Below are 19,365 nucleotides of genomic sequence, written 5' to 3'. Positions count from 1 at the left end.
TACTTGTTTTTAGCTGGTTTTCTCTTGAAACATTCTGACTTGATGGCACAAAGCATGTTGATTTCAGAGCATCACATACTGCATTAGAATACAGCTCCACATGCACATTGCTGCAATCAGCTCTGCCAGCTTTTGGCATGATTCCATCTGTGTGTGTGCATGTTGCACACATGGCTCTTGTGCACCTGCAGCCCTCCAGCCATGAGGTGTAGCCATGCACACAGGTGGGTTTCTGGCGCAGTCCTGGCACACTCCAAACACATTTGCTCTGATTTGCAGAAAAAATGGCTTTTGTCGGCTTCAAAGGCAGCTTCCGCCCCGTCTGGGTGAAGCTGGTCACGAACGAGGACTCGGCCAAAATCTACCAAGCACTGCCAATTCCTGTGGTGAAGAAAATGAAGTTGTGAGGGCACCCTGCTGTGCCTGCTGGCCGCCAGCACCACCCCGTGGGATGGACGGACAAACGGACGGACGGTCGGACTACTGACCGCTCTGCGCAGGCCTCACCCGCCCGCGCCACCGGCGTAGCATTTTGTTGTTGTTGTTGCTGTTCAAAAGGAAATCTCACTGTAAGTAGCTGGAGGGGCCACACGTGAGAGTGGAGCTGTGCTCGGGGCCGCCGGGCCGGGCCGGCTCGGGCGCTGAGGCCGCTCTGGCGGCACCGAGCAAGGCCTGGGCTGTTTCTGCAGGCGCTGCTTCTGCCAGCGCTCCTGGGACACACTGGTGTTCGTGCTGCCTCGTGAAGGGGAGCTCTTGGTCTGAAGACCGTCAAGGATTGTTGCTTCCACCATCCTCTAAGGTGACTTTTCCTTTTCCGTAGTGTAACTAGCTGCTCACGCAGACTGGAATGCCAGTTCAAAGACTGGTTGACAATCTGGTGGAGAAAGAGTGGATTTGAGTGATTTCCTGGGTGCTGGGAAGTGTAACTGGACAGTAAGCATTTCCCCTAAAACTTCTGTGAGGTTTGGTCAAGCTCTTTGGGGTGTGTGTTGTACATGCAGCCCACGGCACATAGTTGGGGAAGAAATGACAGAAGGAGTGGACAAAACATGCCAGCAGAGACTGATGGAACCACCTATTCCTGCTTCCTCAGAAAACCACGTTTTTCCTATGGATCAAGGAGTTTTAATAGTGGCTGTGCAAACAGGAAATTTTCCTTCAACAAGCAGCTGCAGGCTAGAAGGAGAGCAATGTCAATTAGCGCATGTATTTTCTCAGCCTTTCCCATTCAGCCTTTCCCTCTGTATAATGACATGCAGAATCAGTTTATGATTGCCAGCTAATGCCATCCCAGTTCAGGGCCTCAAATTTTTGATTGGGAATACTGGGACTTACCTTATTCAGCATCAAATAGGGTGAGCTGCCCTCACCTTTCCCAGGACATCAGGGGGAACAGGATCAGACTGCTCTGCTGTGTGTTGCTTTCTGATCCTGTCTTCAGGCTAAAGATATTATGTCTTGGTCCTCCTGTAAGAGTTACATGAGAACTGGTTGAGGTCTTTCCAGGAGGCTGAAGAATTAAGGTGGGAATCCCAATGAACTAGTTGGATGTCTTGTACCTCCTTTCCCTCTGCTTCTAACGAAGACCTGGGTAATGATGGCAGATCAGAGCGGATCAGGACTTTACAGGGGCATCTCTTGAAGGTGGGATGTTAACATTACCTTGTAAAACACTGAAAGCATTTCTAGTGTTCAGTGATATTTCTGTCAGTTGCTCCAAAATACCACACAGGCATTTCTGGAGGCTGTGGCTGTTCTAAGAAATCTGAGGGCAGGGGGGAAGTGTGAAAGACATCATGACAAGCTTTTAAAAAATGTCAATCTTGCCAGTAAGACTTGGGTTTATTTCCCCACTTTATCTCTGCCTGTCCCCACTGCCACATAAATTATTCCAATTGCTGATGGCTACTTTGTTTGTTAATTAGGTTTTTCTTTTTCCCCACAGTATAAAAAATGTTACCTTGAAGTTAGACTAAAAAGAAAGGATTTTGTTTGTCATTCCAAAGGCTGTGCAGATACTGGTTTAGATAAGTTGCTCTGAATGTCAAAGCAAGCATGAACAAAATTTAGATATACTGTAGGTTACATTCCACTCAAGCCTCTCCTGGGTTTTGAAACTGGAAATGTTCTTTTCAGACTTGCTACAAAATTGTTTTGCATTCACTGAATGTCACATGTATTGTATTTAACAAAAAAAAAAAAAAAAAAAGAGCCAAGCATTCCCTCCCAGCTTCCCAACAAGAGTCTGGTAATGAATGCTCCTTATGCTCCTTAGGCATTTGTGCTGTTTGCAGAGTGAATGGGCAACATTTAAAAAAGGCAAATAAGGTGGGTTGTTTATCCCCCAAAATTCTTATGATAGTTTGGGGATTTCACAAATTATTCCATGAAAGAGTCAGTCTCACTGGTGTTTCAACCATGATCATCCAAAACATTTATCTGATGTCCTGTGATGGCCACAGCAGTGCCAGATCCATGAAGCCAAGGGAAGAGACTAACAGGAATTCCCCTGGGTCTGTCAGTTTGGGTTGTCTAAACCTTTTCCCTGCCCTGAGCCAGTGCTGTTGATTGCAGTAGTTTTGGTGGAACACATTTGCTTCCAGGAGATGGACCAAAGCAGGAGTATTTCCTCCAGGAGCACGTAGCAGATGGTGGGCAGGAAAGCCAGGCTTGGGATGTGCCTGGAGTGGGATTTGGCTGTGTACAAGCCCCAGTGCCGGGGTTGCCCTCTGCAGTGCTCCACTGGCCGCAGCCATTTCCCCTCTCCTGCTCCCTCTAAGAGTGTAAACACCCTGGAGCACCCCACCAGGTGGGTCTGTCCCCAAACTGCCTTGTTCAGCTTCTAGGAGCACATTGCCTTTGTGCTGAAGTGTAGCTTCTGATTTTGCTGTTTTGGGAATTCTCAGGGTGAAAGGATAAGACTTGGCTCTAGGAAAAAACCTTTTTCTTTTCCTTTCTTAAAAGATCTCACCTTATTAAGAGAGAAAACTTAAGCAGCTTGTCCTGTGATGCTGAGCCTGGCACATGGGGCCTGTTTTGGAGCTGGGGAGGGTCTCCTGCTGTGAATACCTGCAGGGAATCACTGCAGGCTGCCAGCCCGAGGGGCAGCAGAGCATCGTGGCTGTGTGCAGGGAAATGCTCCTGGTGACCTGCACGGCCTGGAGCCATCCTGTGTCCTCTGGAGGCAGAATGGAGCCTGCTGCCATCTCCAGTCAGCAAGAGCCCTGTGCCAAGTGATTCCTGTTCAGCCTCTGATTGTTCTAGAAACTCTTTTCACTCACTCTGACCAGTGAATTCCCCAACTGCTCGTCCTCTGTCCTCATGAGCTGCAGTGACCCTCTCTGCAAGGTTTGATTCCTGCAGATGTTTCCATGTTTGCCTACACAGTTGCCATTGGTGGAGTGGGGGTTTTTTGGTTGCATTTTGTTTGTTTGTCTCTTTGTTTGTTCGGGTGTTTGGGTTTTATTGCCTCTGTTCAACTGCTTGTTTTACCTGTCGCCGAAACAGCTGGTCCTTTTTCGGAGTTAGATGTTTGTACATTTTCTTATAGACTTTCCAATGAAAAAAAAGATATATTTTCTATTAATTTATTACAATGGCACTAAGACAACTAAATTGCAGACATATGAAGCATTTTTACTGGAGTTGAGCATTGTCCAGTTTGTTAAGGAGGTTGGCAATGTGTCTTTTCTGATAATCTGCTTTGCACTTGAAAGCTCTCTACGTCCACAGACCGTGGTGGTGCATTGACTGTCGGGTTTATGATGACAAGAGCTCTTGGGACGTCGTTTCCAAAAGATTGTGGCTTACAACTGAAATAACACGTAGTTGTTTGGAGTACACAATGTTTATCAAAATAAATATTCAGTGCAAATTTCTTATTTTATTTTTGTCTCCCTACTTATTTCAAAAGAGAAAAGCCAAGGGGCCAAGCAGTCTCTGTCTGCATTTGCTGGCTGTTCCACACAGACCAGAGCACCTTTCACTGCCTGGTCACAGCTGCAGGATCTGAGAGAGGCGGACAGGAAGGGAAGGAGATGGGGATGGGAAGGGGGATATCACAGCCATGGGAAAGGCCTGTATTTGGGGCAGGTGGGGCACTATGGGGTGACAGGACAGGAAAATGGAAATGCACCCAGCTCGAGGGGCTCAAAGGGAGATGTGAAGAGGGTTCCCCCTGCACTTCAACTCCTGCCATCAGTGCTGTGCCACTGCTGCCCTGTGTGTGTGTGCATGTGTACCTGTGTATTTGGGATGGCTGAGCGGATCTGTTACCTAAGATTGAAAAGCATAAAAATACAGTATAACTTAATATATTTCATAAAACATAACATGATTTAATATTTAGATTGTATATTACAAAGATAATATAAATATTAAAAGACTATTATAGACTAGAAGAGAATGGAATCGTTTATCTTGGAAAAGACCCCTAAGGTTATTGAGTCTAACCATCATAACCAAGCATTCCAAAGTCCAGTGATCAGAAATGCCGCATTATAACGTATTATAGTTTATTCTATATGTATAATATAATATAATATAATATAATGTTATATTATAGTATAGTATAGTATATAACATTATATATAATATAATATATTATATTATATATAATGTTATAATATATATAATAACATTATAATAGATATATTATAACATTATATATTAATTACATTACATTACATTATATTATTTATATTATATTATATTATATTATATTATATTATATTATATTATATTATATTATATTATATTATATTATATTATATTATATTATATTATATTATATTAATTATATTATATTATATTATATATATTTTTCCCCGGAGCAGGCCGTTCCCTGTCCGCGGGCGCCCTCTCGCGGCCCCGGCCGGGCTCGGCTCCCGGCGCTCCCTTCCCGACCGAGCCGTGAAATTCCTGCGAGTCTCTCCCGGGCATCAAGTTCCCAAGGGAGCTGTCCCAGCTCCTGCTGCCAGCTGCGAGGTGTAGGGAGGCTCCCTCCGCTGCCTCCCAGAGTTTTTATTCTCCGCAGCCCCGTGGGGCACAGGGCGCTCTGTCTGTCCGTGTCCCCAGGCTCAGCGCTGTTCGAGCAGCGCTTGCGGCCTTGGCAGCAGCCGCCATCACCCGTGCAGACGCTGAGGCCGCTGCGGTGAGCCCCGGCTTTCTCAGCCTGCAAGGGCGATCCCGCAGCTCTCTCAGGGGCTGTTCTGCCACTCCCCTTCTGAGCAAAGGATGGGAGAGGGATGTGCACAAACCAGGGCTGCAGCCACACCCTTGTTCCTTCGCAGAACCCCTGCAGGAGCTGCTCGCTGTGCTGCTCCCTCAGCGTGGAGCCGAGCCCAGCCAGTACACTCACTAACAACACTAACACAGTAACACTAACAACAAAACCCCAGCGAGAGCTGCAGCGCTCTGCAGACGGATCTGTCTGCAATTTCAGAGTGCAAGGCTCAGCTGGAGCGGCTCAGCACTGTCAGGACATGGAAAGGGGCCTGTGACAAGGGAACAGTGACGGGATTCAACAGGAGAGAGCCCCCGACAAATATTTCTCCCTCTTCCTTTGCCAGAGGGTGTAATGTGAGATCACAACGAAACTACCAGCCCCACCATAACCCCATCTCCTCTCCTGTGTTAGTGCAGGATGAGTAGTACAGGATAATGTTTCTTAAAGCACAGATACCTCACCTGAAAGCAGAGGGCCTGCCAGCTGATAGCAGCACCTAAGGAAATGAATGCAGCTCGTTTATTTCTGCTTTCCTGTAGAAAGCTCCAGTGCTACAGCTCCGTCTCTTGGACACAGACTGCTCTGATTACAAATCTAAAGTTGATTTTCTCATCCCAGGAAGTGAGGCTGTCCTGGCTTATCACTACTGCCAGAAATAACAACATGGGTGAAATAATTTCAGGCCTTAGTTGGATTATCTGAGCACTGGGCGATGTGGCTTAAATGGTGATGTTATGTGGGAACAGAAACTGAGAGGAGTGGTGATAAAAAGGAAAGTGGTCTTGCCCTCATTAGGCTATACAGCTCATTAGTTCACAACAAACTACCTGGTACCCACATTAAAGGCAAGACGGTTGTTTTTTCAAGATCTTGTACTCAACTGCTGTCTTAAATGCCAAATCATTTCCATGTCTGTGCTTCCATTAAGGTCCTGGCAACTGCATCCTATTACAAGTGCAATTATCTAAAGTCCACACAGTGATTAACATGCTGTACAGCACCTGAAAGACAGCAGCTGACTGTCAAGGGCTGGCAAGGCACAGGGTATGGCTGTGGATACAGCTGGCAGGATGAATAATAAAATACTCATGTAAAAGTCTCATGTGATTTCAAATATGTACTATTTTGGACACTTCTGAAATATCATTTTGGATGAGGGGATGAAAACGGACTAAATTTCTAAATTTTTTGCAAAAAGAAGTTGAATGAAATGGAAGGACAAGTTAAAAAAAAAAGCCAAATAGACAAGATGGCCTTCAGGCATGAATCTGAGAAGCAATATCAATGGTCACATAAATACACCTATTGAACTTTTTTGCTTACTTTTTACATTGACTCAGCAAGTGCTCAACCATGATCTTGTTTTCAGTACACCCTTGTACTACAATTATTCATGTTCCTCACTAGAGAAAAAACTTTAACAGCAACATCCAGGTCACTTCATGGTGCTGTTCAATCCTTGCACCTTGCGAGCAAATTCCAGGGCCTTGCTGTTCACCTCTTTCCAATGCACACAGCCCTGATGACATGTAACCCTGCCACCAATTAAGGCAGCCGAGGTAATTTAAATATTAATGATTTAATGATTTAATGGTCAGTGCCTCCCACGGAACTGGTGGGCAGGGTGCCAACAGCAAAGTCCAGCCTCTGCTCAGACACAACTGATAATTACCTTTAAAAGCAGCAGATGTTACAGGCAGTAAAGATGGGCCCATGGGTTTATTTGAGGTACCAAAAAATTATCTAAGGGAAAAAAGTTTGGGTTATAAACTCCATGAATTAGAGCATTTCAGTTGCTCTTCCATAAAAAACAAGGGTGTCTTCTGTCCCACTGCAAGAGAGACACAACAATTCTGGAATAAGAAAGAAAAAAGGTTCTGTTTCTGAGAATTTGTAGCCTTTGTCCATAAGACAGGGAAGAGGCTGAAGCTCCTTTAACTGTCCCATTTTCCCCTCCCAAAATACCAATGTCTATGTAATAAAAATAAGGACATATAACACCAATTTAAAAGAATTAATTATTACCATGATTACTGTTAATTTAAGTGATGGCTAACAGATCTGGCTTTCCTATCACAGAGACAACTGATATAGTGCCACTGGTAACCCAGCCACTATCAACACAGGTCTGTTAAGCAGCATCACACCAAAAAGGAACAAAGCATTTTCCATCTGTCCCTGGCTAAAGCCTGGCACTGTGCAATGCCTGATTGTTGTTACAGCAGCTTTTTAAATGCTAATCAAAAACTGCTCTGCACAGAGCTCTCTTGCTCCAGAGCCACGGTGTCCAACCCCCTTCACCACCTGACTACTGCAGGAGAAAAACTACCATCATCCAAAAATCCAAGTGGAGGGATTTTCCTTCTTTTCCTTTCTGGCAATTTGGTACTACCTGAATTCAGTGGGATTTGTCCTGTTAAAAGGGCACAGTATCAAAGATAAAAAATAGTGATATTCAAAAACAGTTCATTTTATCCCAGAGTAAGAATTATCAAATAGTAGGGTATCAATGGACCTAGCAGGATGACAATCTTAATAAAGAAAAACATGACAGTACCAATGAATTAAGCATTTTAAAACCAGAGGCATCCCCTCTATTGAGGCACAAGTTCTTTGAATTTCTATAAATATCTGATGCAATTAAAAGAAAAAAAAAAAACTCTGGAAAAGGCAGTGTTACTCACTGATTAAAAAAGGAAATGAGCCACAGATAAAAGAATGGAAATAATTTATAAGCTTTACCAGAAAGCCATCGAGAACAGTAGCCAAATATCACATAAAAGTAGGTAAATGGTGTTTTAATTTATGATTTCCTTTTTGGGACAAAATTGAGAGTTCAGGAACAGTGACAGAAATATTTTCTTGGAAGTCAAGGCTGACCTGACTGTTCAGAGAAATGCTTTGACCACTCTCAGTTAAGATCAGAAAACCTGTAGTAGTTTGTGGCAGAAGAGTTCAAAGAAAAAACCTGAATCAACAAAACTCAGGATATTTTCTCCAGTATTTTATTACATAAAAAGTTGATTGTCCATAAGAAATTTTTCACAAAGTGCAACCACATCCTGTGTAGCATCACTGACAAACTTTTTTTCTGAGTAGGACAGCTGGGTTAAAAAATTTAACAGTAGCTCAGAAAAGTTAGTTATAGCACTAGAACAGAGCAGCCACTATGCTGAGAGGAGAAAGGCAGCAGATGTTTTGCTGTCATGAAAACAGATGATTTTCCATGTACCTGTGTATAGGATGGGAAAAAAAAGGAAATAGTAAGAGCTATAACTACCACACTTCTGGTTGAAATTAAAGGAGGTATCTCAATGTCCTGTATGTGGAACAAAAAAATTCAGGTTATTCTTGAGTAATGAATTGTGATAGCAGAGAAAGACTGGCTGGGGTAAAGCAGCTCCTGCCAGACTGCCATATTACACTTACTGGTATATTGCAGTATTTGTTTAGTGTAAAGCATGAAAAAGGGAGAAGAAAAATGGAAGAGTAAAATACCCTTATTTTGCGAAGGCAGCATTTTGTGTTTTATATCAAAAAGCAACTGCCAAGTCATCACACAGATTAAAAACCTAAAAAAACCCAAACACAAAAAAAACCCCAAGCACTTTGAAATGTGATTAAGCTATGTGGCACAAGACTCACCTGCATTTGGCATGGGCAACTGACCCAGAAACATCCAACCAATCAAAAAAAAAAAAAAAAAAAGAGTCAATTGTCTGGTTCAATTTCAATAAAGCTCCTTTTAACTACAAAGGGGAAACCCAATCTACTGTAAATGTACATTTATGAATGACTAAAGCATCTATACTGAAAAGTTGGGCTATAGCTATAGTGTAGTAATTGTTTCTCCAACAGTCTCCAACCCAACCTGATCAGAAAGGAAATAACATTAGGAGGAATACAAAACTGCACTTCCATGTCTTTCTGATCAAAATCTGAATTGTCACCTCTATACCATAACTTTGAAAAGCAAAAACTCATTAATATTTCATTTTTATAGTTTCATCTGACCTCTGTTCTTCCCTTGAGATGAGAAGCAATATTGTTTACAAAGGGTGGTGCTAACCTAGAATATGTGACCAAATGATAAATTAGTTGTGCACAAAATTGGACTGCACATCTCAACTATCAAAGTACCACTGAGACTCTTCTCAACTCCGCTGCACATCTGCACTAGTAGTAGAATATAAAAAGTAATAGCTAATCCTGAAGAAACAAATTTTAATTTTCCACTCAAACAGGTACAGGCCTGTTTAATGAAGTGTAGCTGCAAAGGTTTCTTTAATCTAAATTCATACAAATATAATTAAAATTAAATAAAATGAATCAACTGGAACCTTCATCAACATCATTTAGTCCTAACATACAGAAACCAAAGATGAGTTAGTCTGCCTCTTGAATACATAACCAAATGCAGATCTATTTAAAAGGTTTTACTACTCTTCAAAGCAGTAAGTTTAGTGACATCTTTTATTTTAGAACAAGGACTCAGTTACAGTTTCATACTTTTGATACTGAAGTATTCCACAAGATCAACCATTATGGTTCAATTAGGACCTTTTATCCAAGACACTTGGATTTTAGCACCTTAAAGAAAAAAGTAACACCATACCAGTATTGAATGAAGACAGTTGGAGCTGTGCTCATCCTCTGTAAAATGATGTGGACCACGCTACTCGGTGCCTTTTGTCCCTAACTGGTAGTAAGGCAGAAGGGAAACAATTCTAAGCAAAGCATTTGACTGAATACAATCTGAAAAATAAGAAAACCTCCCCAATTATACAAAGTGTTGGTTCCCATGTGAACAGCTTCATAGTATTCGGATCAAATGTTCATTTACAATCAACCAAGTCAGTCAGGAATCTGTACCAGAAAAAAAAACCCAACAAAATCTAATCAGATCAGTGTCAGTAAGTGATATGTCTGACTCAAAGTTTAACTCTGTGCTGTAACTAGTGCTTTTTCAAATATTTAAAGAAACCATTAAATCAGTAAACCAAATTAACTTCAGAGTTAAAAGCTTTTCCTTCCACCACTCTGCCTGAGTAACAGAGCACAAGGAACAGGTGCTTCCACAGGCACAATCCTTTAGCAGCAGGAGAAACCTTGAGTGCCCTGGATCTGTCTTCACTTTTCACCCTGACACTGCTCGTGCAGGTGCTACGATTCCATTCACTTCTGCAGGGCACAGTGTCCCTCCTGTACAGATCTGCAGTGCACGAGCAGAGCTCCTACCAGCGTCCATCACACTCCTAAGCACAGATTTCCTGGGCCACAACGGGTTGAGTTTATTTTAAAGAAACAGGCAGTCTAACCAAACATGTCCTAAACCTTTTAATTTCAGGCATCTTTGGCCACTATTCTTTGCTACTTTGGGCAGTTTGTGCCAATCATGTCTATCAAACCATCTTCCAAGAGAAATCTTTTCACACTGCACTTGGCTCTCAGCAGCTGTGAATCTATTATTTGCACACCCAAGATGGACAGAGCTGCTACAGATGAACATCAGTGTATTCTGAGACCATAATTCTTCTTTTCCACTTAAATTTGTGATGTTAGACACACAGATTTGTAAGCTACTTTTAAACAACAACAAAAGCATAAAAAAATTACAAACTAAAGCAGTCAATTGCTGCATGAAGCATTACCTTTCCTGTAACTAAACAAATGGTCAACAGCAATGAGTAAACCGGTGAATTTCAACATAAATTTGAGCTTTAGTAGTCTCTGCTTCCTTCCTCCCCAAAACCCAGGACTCATCAGCAGATTCCCTTCAGGGAGCAGCAGAGCAGGATTCAGTCTGGGTACCGTGGCTGTCATAGCTCCTCTCTCTGGTTGGTTGCTCGGTTGTCCTCTTTGATGCCGTTCGATTTCTTCTCTGTGTCTTTTTTCTTCTTTGCTTTTTCAGGTTTAGTTTTGTTTTTCACTTTCTCACTTCCGTCTGCTCCTTTGCCAGGATAAACCTGACCTTCCAGAGTAACATCTGCACACCTTTCCTGATTGACCAGGAAGTCTTTGATCTCCCAGGCATAGCCACCATCCCGCAGCATGAAGATGGCCCGATTGGAGCCAACAATAAACCTAGAGGAAAAATCCAAATTTTGTCAGTTAACTCTGAGCAAACACATTTGCTCAGAGCCCCCATGCCTGAGGCACATGTTTAAGAGCAAGAAGCTGATCTAGCTGTTTCCTGGGGATGGGGACATGAAAACAATATTCTAGGACATTTAAGAATAAAATGTATGAAGTACCATCAATAAGTAACCAAGGAAGTAAGAATAAGGAAACAAATTTAGAACTAATTTGGCACTTGTAAAATCCACTAAAGAGCATTAAATTTGCTTTATACACTTACTGCAACCCTTCTCAGCCTCAATAAAAGAGCACAATATTCTTCTGTTCCAAAATGATGCTCTCTCAGAGAAAGAGTCACATTTTTTAACAGGGGAACAAAAAGTCCTTTGTGGTGACAAGTCTTCAGAGTGTGATGATGTTTTCCATCAAGCACATAGAGGCAAACCACTGCAGCTAGAACTGATAAATAGCTGCACCATAGTGAGATAGAAAGAACTGGGGCTAGACACACACACATAGTGCATAAGCTTGAAGAGGTTTGTGCACCATACCACAAGTTTTGTCACAACTGACAAAGAAACAGAAATAGTACTGGATGATGGAGGTGGAGAACAGCTGAAAAGGTTTTCAGGAAGAAAGAAAGGGTTCTGCAATGGCAAGAACTCGTGCACAACAGCTCACCTTTGCACGTCGTAGTTTGCGTTGAAGAGGCTGCCCTGCCACAAGCTGGTGATTTCTTCTGTCTCCTTTTCTGTTGGATTTCCCGATACTGTGACAAACATCATCAAAGTCTTCCCCTTCTTTGTCAGCTTCAGGATGCTTTCAGGCTTGCCTGGATCTATTTTTGAGAAATCTATTGGTGCTGGAGGCCTCTTGTGTTCAGGGAGATCTCCCTCTTCAATGTCATCATCTTTCTGTTTTGAAAACGACAAGGAAGCTTTAATCTCAGCTGTTCCACAAATATATTTTGGATTTTTTTTAAATTTCTCTTTGTTTAGAGAATAATTGTGCTTTGATAAAATATTTTTTAGCTGAATGATGGGGATTGTGACACCAAAAGAAATAGTGACTGTTGTTTCAGGATACTTCACCAAGAGTGCTCTTTCCATTTATAACCCTTCCCTGAAAATGATGCACATTTTCATATTGACAGGTGGAATCTCATCACATACTGAGAAATATTTCAGCCTTAAGGCTAATTCAATACAATTCCACCTATGAAACTCATAAAGTGCTTTCACTAATATTTATTATGCATGCAAGATGAAATGGGAAAGTTGCAATAAAAAGCCTCATACACACATATATGAAAAAACATTCATCTGATACTGCTTTCAAAGGTCAAAACTCACTTCTGGGAATCATGTGATTGCTTGAAAACTTAAGTTCCCTTACTTTGTGTCTTTAAACAATTAAACCCACAATAATTCAGATCTTCTGTGTGCTTATGCCACAGAAAGACTGATTAAAGGTTTCATGACTTTTCAAATGCACAGATGCAGCTCACAGCCTGACAACATAATCACCCAGAGTAAATCACTCCCACAAAGAAGAAAAAAATTAACCTCTTGATGTCTCTGCTGAGGCTGACAGCCATTTAAATATTTGGAAAGGCACAATCAAACTGCTGCCCTTAAAACAGCTCACAACTTTGAGCTGAATATGGTGACAATTTACATTAAGCCAGTACCTGATTTCTGTAACAGTAAACTTTAAAGTTTATGCACTACAGAACAGAAGCTGTAGGAGGCTTAGATTTTATCCTTTCTTTCCTTATCAAGTCTTTGTTTCAATTCTGCAAGTCTGAAACGTGCTTCAAGTAGTTCACACGCCTTGAAATTTGTGAAATGAGTGAACTGGAAGGAAAGGAGAGCCCAAGAAAGTCCCTGCCCTCACTAAGTGGGAACATTATCATACAGGAGGCCAGAGAATGGTCAAATTGGTACAGTGAAAATACAAAATCTCATGTGATTGACTGAAAAACATTCTCCACAATCAAACAAAGCTTAAGTCTGGTTTGACTAGAGCAAAGCCAGCTTATTCCACAGTTTTGAAACAAAAAGGCAGAAGGAAACATTTCCAAATACTTTGTATGAAATACAGAAACTGACTTTAGATTTAGTGACAACATGAGCTACTAACATGTATTACCTATTTTTCCCTAACTATTCATCTAAATGCTCCTGAAGTTGTATTCTTTCACTTTGAGTGGAAATGTTATCAGAAGATGCCAAGAGCTCCCCTAAATGGCATTTATTTTCTTATTTCCTGTACAAAATGTAATGCAGCTGTGCTTAAAGCTATCTAAAAGGAAAAAAGTGAAGGAAAAGTGAAGCTTTTGCTTTGAATAGTCTAGCAGACTGTCCTGGTGTCGGGCAAATTTGGGAGGAAACTTCCAAAAGGGTCCCTCTAGAAAGCAGATTCAAGTGGCCCCTCGCTCTTCTGTTTTGGGAAAAGACTTCCTTGGAGAAAAGTGGAAAAAACCCATTTATTTAAGAAACAAAGTACTCACAAGCATAAAAAATAAATAATATTAAACAATAAAACCTCTTGCTGTTCTGAAGAGATGGCAGATTCAGAAAGTCCTTTTTGTGGGGTGTGGCTCATCTTGCTCAGTCTCTTATCAGTCCCTCCTGCACTGGAATGCAGTGTCCCAGGCCCTGGTGAGCCACAGGGGTGAGCTCCCGGTGTTTTCCTGGGTTTTTGGTCCAGAGCAGGGCCAATCAGTTTGAAGAAAAAGAAAAGTCCAGGGAACTTCTCTGCCTCAGCTAGCTAAAAACTGAAAGCAAAGGAGAGCTCTCTCCTGCTGTCCGTGCTGCAGACAGCAGAGTCTGTGAGAAGGAAGGCTGAAGCTCTTGTGTTTTTGAATCCAGCTGCCTCAGACATTTCCCTGCTTCTCCTTCTCCACCCCCCCCCCCCCCCCGCCCCTTCACTCTCAGACCTAGTTTTAAGGGTGCAAAACTTATTTCTGGGCTAAACAGATGAATGGGGATACAAGTCAGCATCATCAAGTCACCCCAGGACACAGACTCACTCACTTAAACAGTAACATGAGGTTCCAGAGGAAAAGCATTACATAGATACGGGAAAAACTGCATATTCCTTCACTTGCTCCTCCCCTCAGCTCCCATTTTCAGAAATTTCTCAAATGCACTGCATTTTGATTTTTAAAAACATTAGTAATATATCTCACTTAATTGCTTTGCCTGTTCAGTGATCAGAGTAAAGCCTGAGAAACTCTGAGCTTGTACCAGTAATGAACTATTTAAAGCACTTGACATTTCAATAACTAAGAGTCCTCCAGCCCAGATTCTCAGTCCTGTGTCCAGCTCCCCAGGACTCCAGGCTTCAGGAGAATCCCTTTCCATGAGGAAAATCCCTCAGTGGCTTCCTCCAAGCTCTAGCTGTGCAACTGAGCTGCTGAAGCACCTCTGCCTCTTTGCCCATCCTTGTTTTCCACCAGATCACTCTCCTGGAGCAGGAGGCAGTCATGCACATGGTGCAAGGGGCAGCAGAGAGGTGGCTGCTCCTGCCGGGAAAGCTGCTGGAGCCACACACTCAGGCTTGTGGCTGAACCAAGCATGTCATAACCACCATCCTCCAATGGTTTTAGACTAATTGCTAGGGCAATAAAAAAATCTTTGGAGTAATTTCATTCAGTTGACAGTAATGACATTTGATTCTGTACAGCTCTATGCCCTGTGTCCCTCATTCCCAAGCACAGTTCCTGCTCTTACCCAAATTCACAGTGGCCCCTTTGTTTCTCATCCCACTCCATCAAGTGCACTCATGCCCTTTCTTCTGCTCCACCACCCCCTCAAGCCTTTCATGTTCCCTGCATGTCCTGACTCCCACCAGGCAAAAAGCCCTGCAGCTGACCATCCCAGGAGACCAAACAAGCCCCAGCAGCTGAGGCCTGCCTGGGTCCCTGCTGTGCTCTGTGTGCCTCTCCCCAGGGACACCCCCAGCCCCAGCAGTGACTGCCCAGCTGCTCTGCCACTTGTGCAGCACACTGTGACCTGGATCAGGGACCTGCTCCAGCTGAAAAGGAAAAACCCTCCAGAGCCTCCTGACCTGCCCACTAGGGCTGCAGCAGAATATACAGCCAAGAGTTACAGCAGCATTAACTTGAGTCTCCCCTTCAGCCATCTCCTTAAAGAGATGCTCAAACCTTTTAAGGTTTTTTTTTGCTACAAGGCCAAATTTGGTTCAAGTTAAACAATATTAAACCTTGATTTTTTGGAAGCTGGGCCTGCTGGGTCCTTGGCTGATACCACTAACAGAAAAGTGAACTTTGAGCCTTTTATTAATTTTATTTAAAATTTTAACTCAATTTTCTAAGAACCTCCCTTCCTAAAGGGATATATGGAGTAACAACCCATGAAATGAACAAGTCCATGACCTGCCAACCAGGACCAAGGCAGGCATCCATACTTCCTGTTACTTTATCTATATAATTCTATAAATTCACACATAAAACACTTTTCCACCTTGGCCTACAGGTGCAACTGGTGTTACATAAAACATAAGTTTTCTATTATTTCTTTCAGGGTTTTTTGCAAAATATTCCAGAAAAAAAAACCTCATGGGAAAGAATAAATGACAGTAAGGAGTGCTCTGGCATTCATCAGAAGATGAGAGAACATAACAGAGTGAAAAGAACCTAACAGTGGCATGACAACCACAAGGAGAAGAGAGTTATGGGAAACCGCCAAGGAAAGTTAAGGCAGCGGGCTGATAAGGATGAAGGCGACGAGAGAGAGCTGGAATTGGAAGTTGTTACTATGAGGAAAGATAGAAAAGAAACACCAAACCAAAACAACGTATCTACCCTGTAAACGTGAAATTAATATTCCTTCTGTATCCGCCCCTCGGTCACACAATGTGTATCGCTTAATACTTCGAAAAAATCAGACTTTTCAGCCAGAGGAGGCTGGCAGGCACCGAGCACCGGGCTGGGTGCTGGGGCTCTGGGAAGGCGGGACAGGGCCAGCCGGGCAGGGCAGGCTGAGGGCCGCTCGCCCCGCTTTGAAACCCCCACACACGGACCCAGAGCCTCGGAGGAAGGAACACGGCACCGGCCACCCTCCACAAGGCCAGGGGATCCCTCCCTCCCGGTCCCGACCAGGCCCGGGGATTCCCCCTTGCCCGGGACCGGGCAGAGCGGCCGCTGCCCCGCCGAGCTGCCCCGGCCCGGCCCGGCCCCGCCGCCCCCGGCAGCCGCGGCGCTCCCTCCGCGTGGTGCGGGCGGACACCGCCGGCCCCGGCGCCTGCCGCACCTCCCACTGCTCCAGCAGCCGGGCCATGTCCGCGTCGTTGTAGTCCCGAATGTCCTTCTTCTTGGGCGGCCGCTTCCCCTCGGAGCCGCCGGTCGCGGCCGCCGCGCTCAGACATAGCGCCAGGGCCAGCAGCACCCAGCCCGCGGCCGCCGCCATCTTCTGCCGCCCTCGGGAAGGCGGCCCCGGCCGCCTCATGGGCGGGGGCAGCGCGGCCGGGCCGGGAGGAGGAGCTGGAAGGCAGCGGGAAGGGACGGATGGGGCCGGGAGGCGGAGCTGGACGGGCAGCGGGACGGGATGGATCGAGCCGGGAGGCGGAGCTGGACGGGCAGCGGGACGGGATGGATCGAGCCGGGAGGCGGAGCTGGAAGGCAGCGGGACGGGATGGATCGGGACGGGTGGCTGAGGCCGGGAGGCGGAGCTGGAAGGCAGCGGGACGGGATGGATCGGGCCGGAGGCCGGGGCTGGAGGGGCAGCGGGACGGGTGGCTGAGGCCGGGAGGCGGAGCTGGAAGGCAGCGGGACGGGATGGATCGGGCCGGGAGGCGGAGCTGGCCGGGCGGATCGGGCCGGGCTGGGCGCGGCCCGGGCCGGGTCCCGGAGCGGCACTGCCGGCTCTCCCCGCCGCCTCCCCGGGTGCCGCTGTCCCCGCACGAAGCCCCGCTCCAGGCGGTGCAGCCCCCGGTGCGGTCCTGCAGGGCCCGGGCAGGGAGTGAACGCTGGGCACTGAGAGGATAAAACGAGTAAATAAATGATGGGCCCAGAGCCTGGCATCTAAATTATGTGGTTGCCTTTTTTTTTTTTTTTTTTTTTTTTTTTAAACAGGATGAAAAGTATCTGGGTTTGCTGATCTGTGTCATGGGAACTGGGCTCATTGCATGAGTCTTCTGATTTTGAAAACTATCTCAGCGACATTAGGTTTCTAAAAGAAAACTATTAAAATTAATGCTGTTTGCTACTAAAATACAACTCCAGAGCATCTGACCACCACAACAAAGTAAGAGATAGGACTTTTTCTTTGTGCAGGCTGTTTTTCCATTACCTAAACCAAATTACATGCACAGCCTTATTTCACTCCAATCTTCATTTTTTCCTCATGATAGCATTTTAATTACAAATAGCACAATCTTCTACCTTTTGCCTTGGATTCCAGCAAGTTTAAACTTGGGAATTCAAGGGAGCATCACTGTTATTGCTAGTGGTAGATATTAATTGCAGTCAGGCTGATTAGTGAAGAGGCACTTTTCCATTTCATTACATTCCATCACTACATACATTTCCATACATTACATTCCATCACTACATTGAAGGTAGAGCAGGTTTAGAGCAGAGGAACTAATTGTGCTGAGAGAACTCTTCAACCCCAATTCTGTTACTGTATCATAGAATGCTGTAATAATAGAATGGTTTGGGTTGGAAGGGTCTTTAAAGATCATTAGTTTTAACCCCAGATGATCCAGTTCTGGCCTGGCCATGTAACGAACCAGGAACGCACTGCCTTTATGGGCAAGGTGTGCAAATAGAAAACAAAAATAGAAAAAGGCAGAGGTATGGGTTTGGGAGGCTCTCCAAAGCCTGGGCTGGCTCCAGAAGTGAGCAGACACTGCAGGGCCACGTAGCTGGTGAACACCAGGAAGACACAGCACCTGAAGGAGCAGCTTGCCAAGCACGTGGACCATGAGAACCAGAAGAGGAGGATGTGGGATCCAAGATTTCAGCACCCCCAGAAACAAACCAGCCTGGGCTGCAGCCTCCATGTGTTTTATAACATTTCACACACGCTGCCAGTGCCTGAGGAACAGGAAGCAGCCCAGAGCTATTCGTGGAGCTTGTTAAATGCACATAACTGAAACAGGGTTTAGACAAGTACTTCTCACAGAGCTGTCCAATACCAGAGCCACTAATGAGCACATTTGCTCGGTGATCTCTCATTAAATATAATGAACATCAGGTATATTATATCGGATTGCCGTGATTAATGAGGTTTTACTAAAATAGGTTTCTGCTAACTTTTGTTATTACTGGATCGTGCATACATTCACTGGAAAAAAAAAAGATTCTATCTTGGAATGCTGGACTTGCAGTGTAAAATGTTTTCATTGAATTTCTACTAGGAAATATTTTCTTCAATTCTGCTTTTTCTTGTTAGAACAAACTGAGCCAACTTACTTTCTTTAATATCTGAGACTACGTTCAGATATGGATCTCAAAAGTAACCTGATTCTCTTTGGTAGGTGAACAAGTTGTTCAGTATACCCAGGACTGCACCGACAACACTATGCATTTCATTGTCGTGCCAATAAAAGCTTTAATTTGCAAAGGAGGTAATTTTCATACTTGGCTCTGACTTTGCAACTACCTCTGCTCAGGCAAAATTCTGTGTCTGGGAAGACTCGTTCAAGTCTGCTGCTTGTGGGGTCAGCTGCAGGACAAACACCTGTTCAGCCCTGCTCTCTGCTGTTCCTCTTTCCCAGGCAAGAAACAAACGCAGTGCAGCACACACCACCGACAGCAGCAAATTAAACTGCATTCTCTTTTTATTGAAGCACACTCTTTTGATCAGAGCATCTACTGAATCATGCCAATATGCTTTTTACAGCTTAAGCATTTTCACATTTCTGTACAGTTTTTATAGTCCTAGCAGCTAACACTATTAGGATTGCAATACAGAATATCAGATAATACATGGCTAATTTCATTGTAGATTGCAAGGGTAAGGTGGTAAATACTTTACCTTGTAGCTGAAGTCCCATCTAATCATGCCAGGGAAGGTCTCCAGCAGTGA

The 19,365-nt window shown here is 44.1% G+C and overlaps 2 protein-coding genes across 2 annotated transcripts in view; one reads left to right on the top strand and one right to left on the bottom strand.

Moving 5' to 3' along the window:
• The window catches only part of LOC121343663 (cell migration inducing hyaluronidase 1), a 45,568-nt gene extending 45,133 nt beyond the window's left edge, over window positions 1–435 (top strand). Inside the window, exon 28 of the mRNA XM_041419039.1 lies at window positions 280–435. Coding sequence (XP_041274973.1) covers window positions 280–407 — 128 coding nt within the window. The 3' untranslated portion in view covers window positions 408–435. The remainder of the gene's footprint in view (window positions 1–279) is intronic.
• Window positions 436–10,900: 10,465 nt separating this feature from the next.
• MESD (mesoderm development LRP chaperone) lies at window positions 10,901–16,965 on the bottom strand. Its single transcript, XM_041419042.1, has 3 exons — window positions 16,585–16,965; window positions 11,987–12,219; window positions 10,901–11,311 (listed from the first exon to the last, which is right to left on the bottom strand). The coding sequence occupies exons 1-3, from the start codon at window positions 16,777–16,779 to the stop codon at window positions 11,047–11,049; spliced, it is 693 nt and encodes a 230-aa protein (XP_041274976.1). The 5' UTR covers window positions 16,780–16,965; the 3' UTR covers window positions 10,901–11,046.
• Between the last annotated feature and the right edge of the window lie 2,400 nt (window positions 16,966–19,365).

This window comes from Onychostruthus taczanowskii, unplaced genomic scaffold (assembly GCF_017590055.1).
Source record: "Onychostruthus taczanowskii isolate IOZ18803 unplaced genomic scaffold, ASM1759005v1 scaffold6, whole genome shotgun sequence".
In the NCBI taxonomy this organism is placed as follows: Eukaryota; Metazoa; Chordata; class Aves; order Passeriformes; family Passeridae; genus Onychostruthus; species Onychostruthus taczanowskii.
The sequence above is the reverse complement of the archived record's forward strand: the minus strand, read 5'-3'. Positions and strand labels throughout refer to the sequence as shown.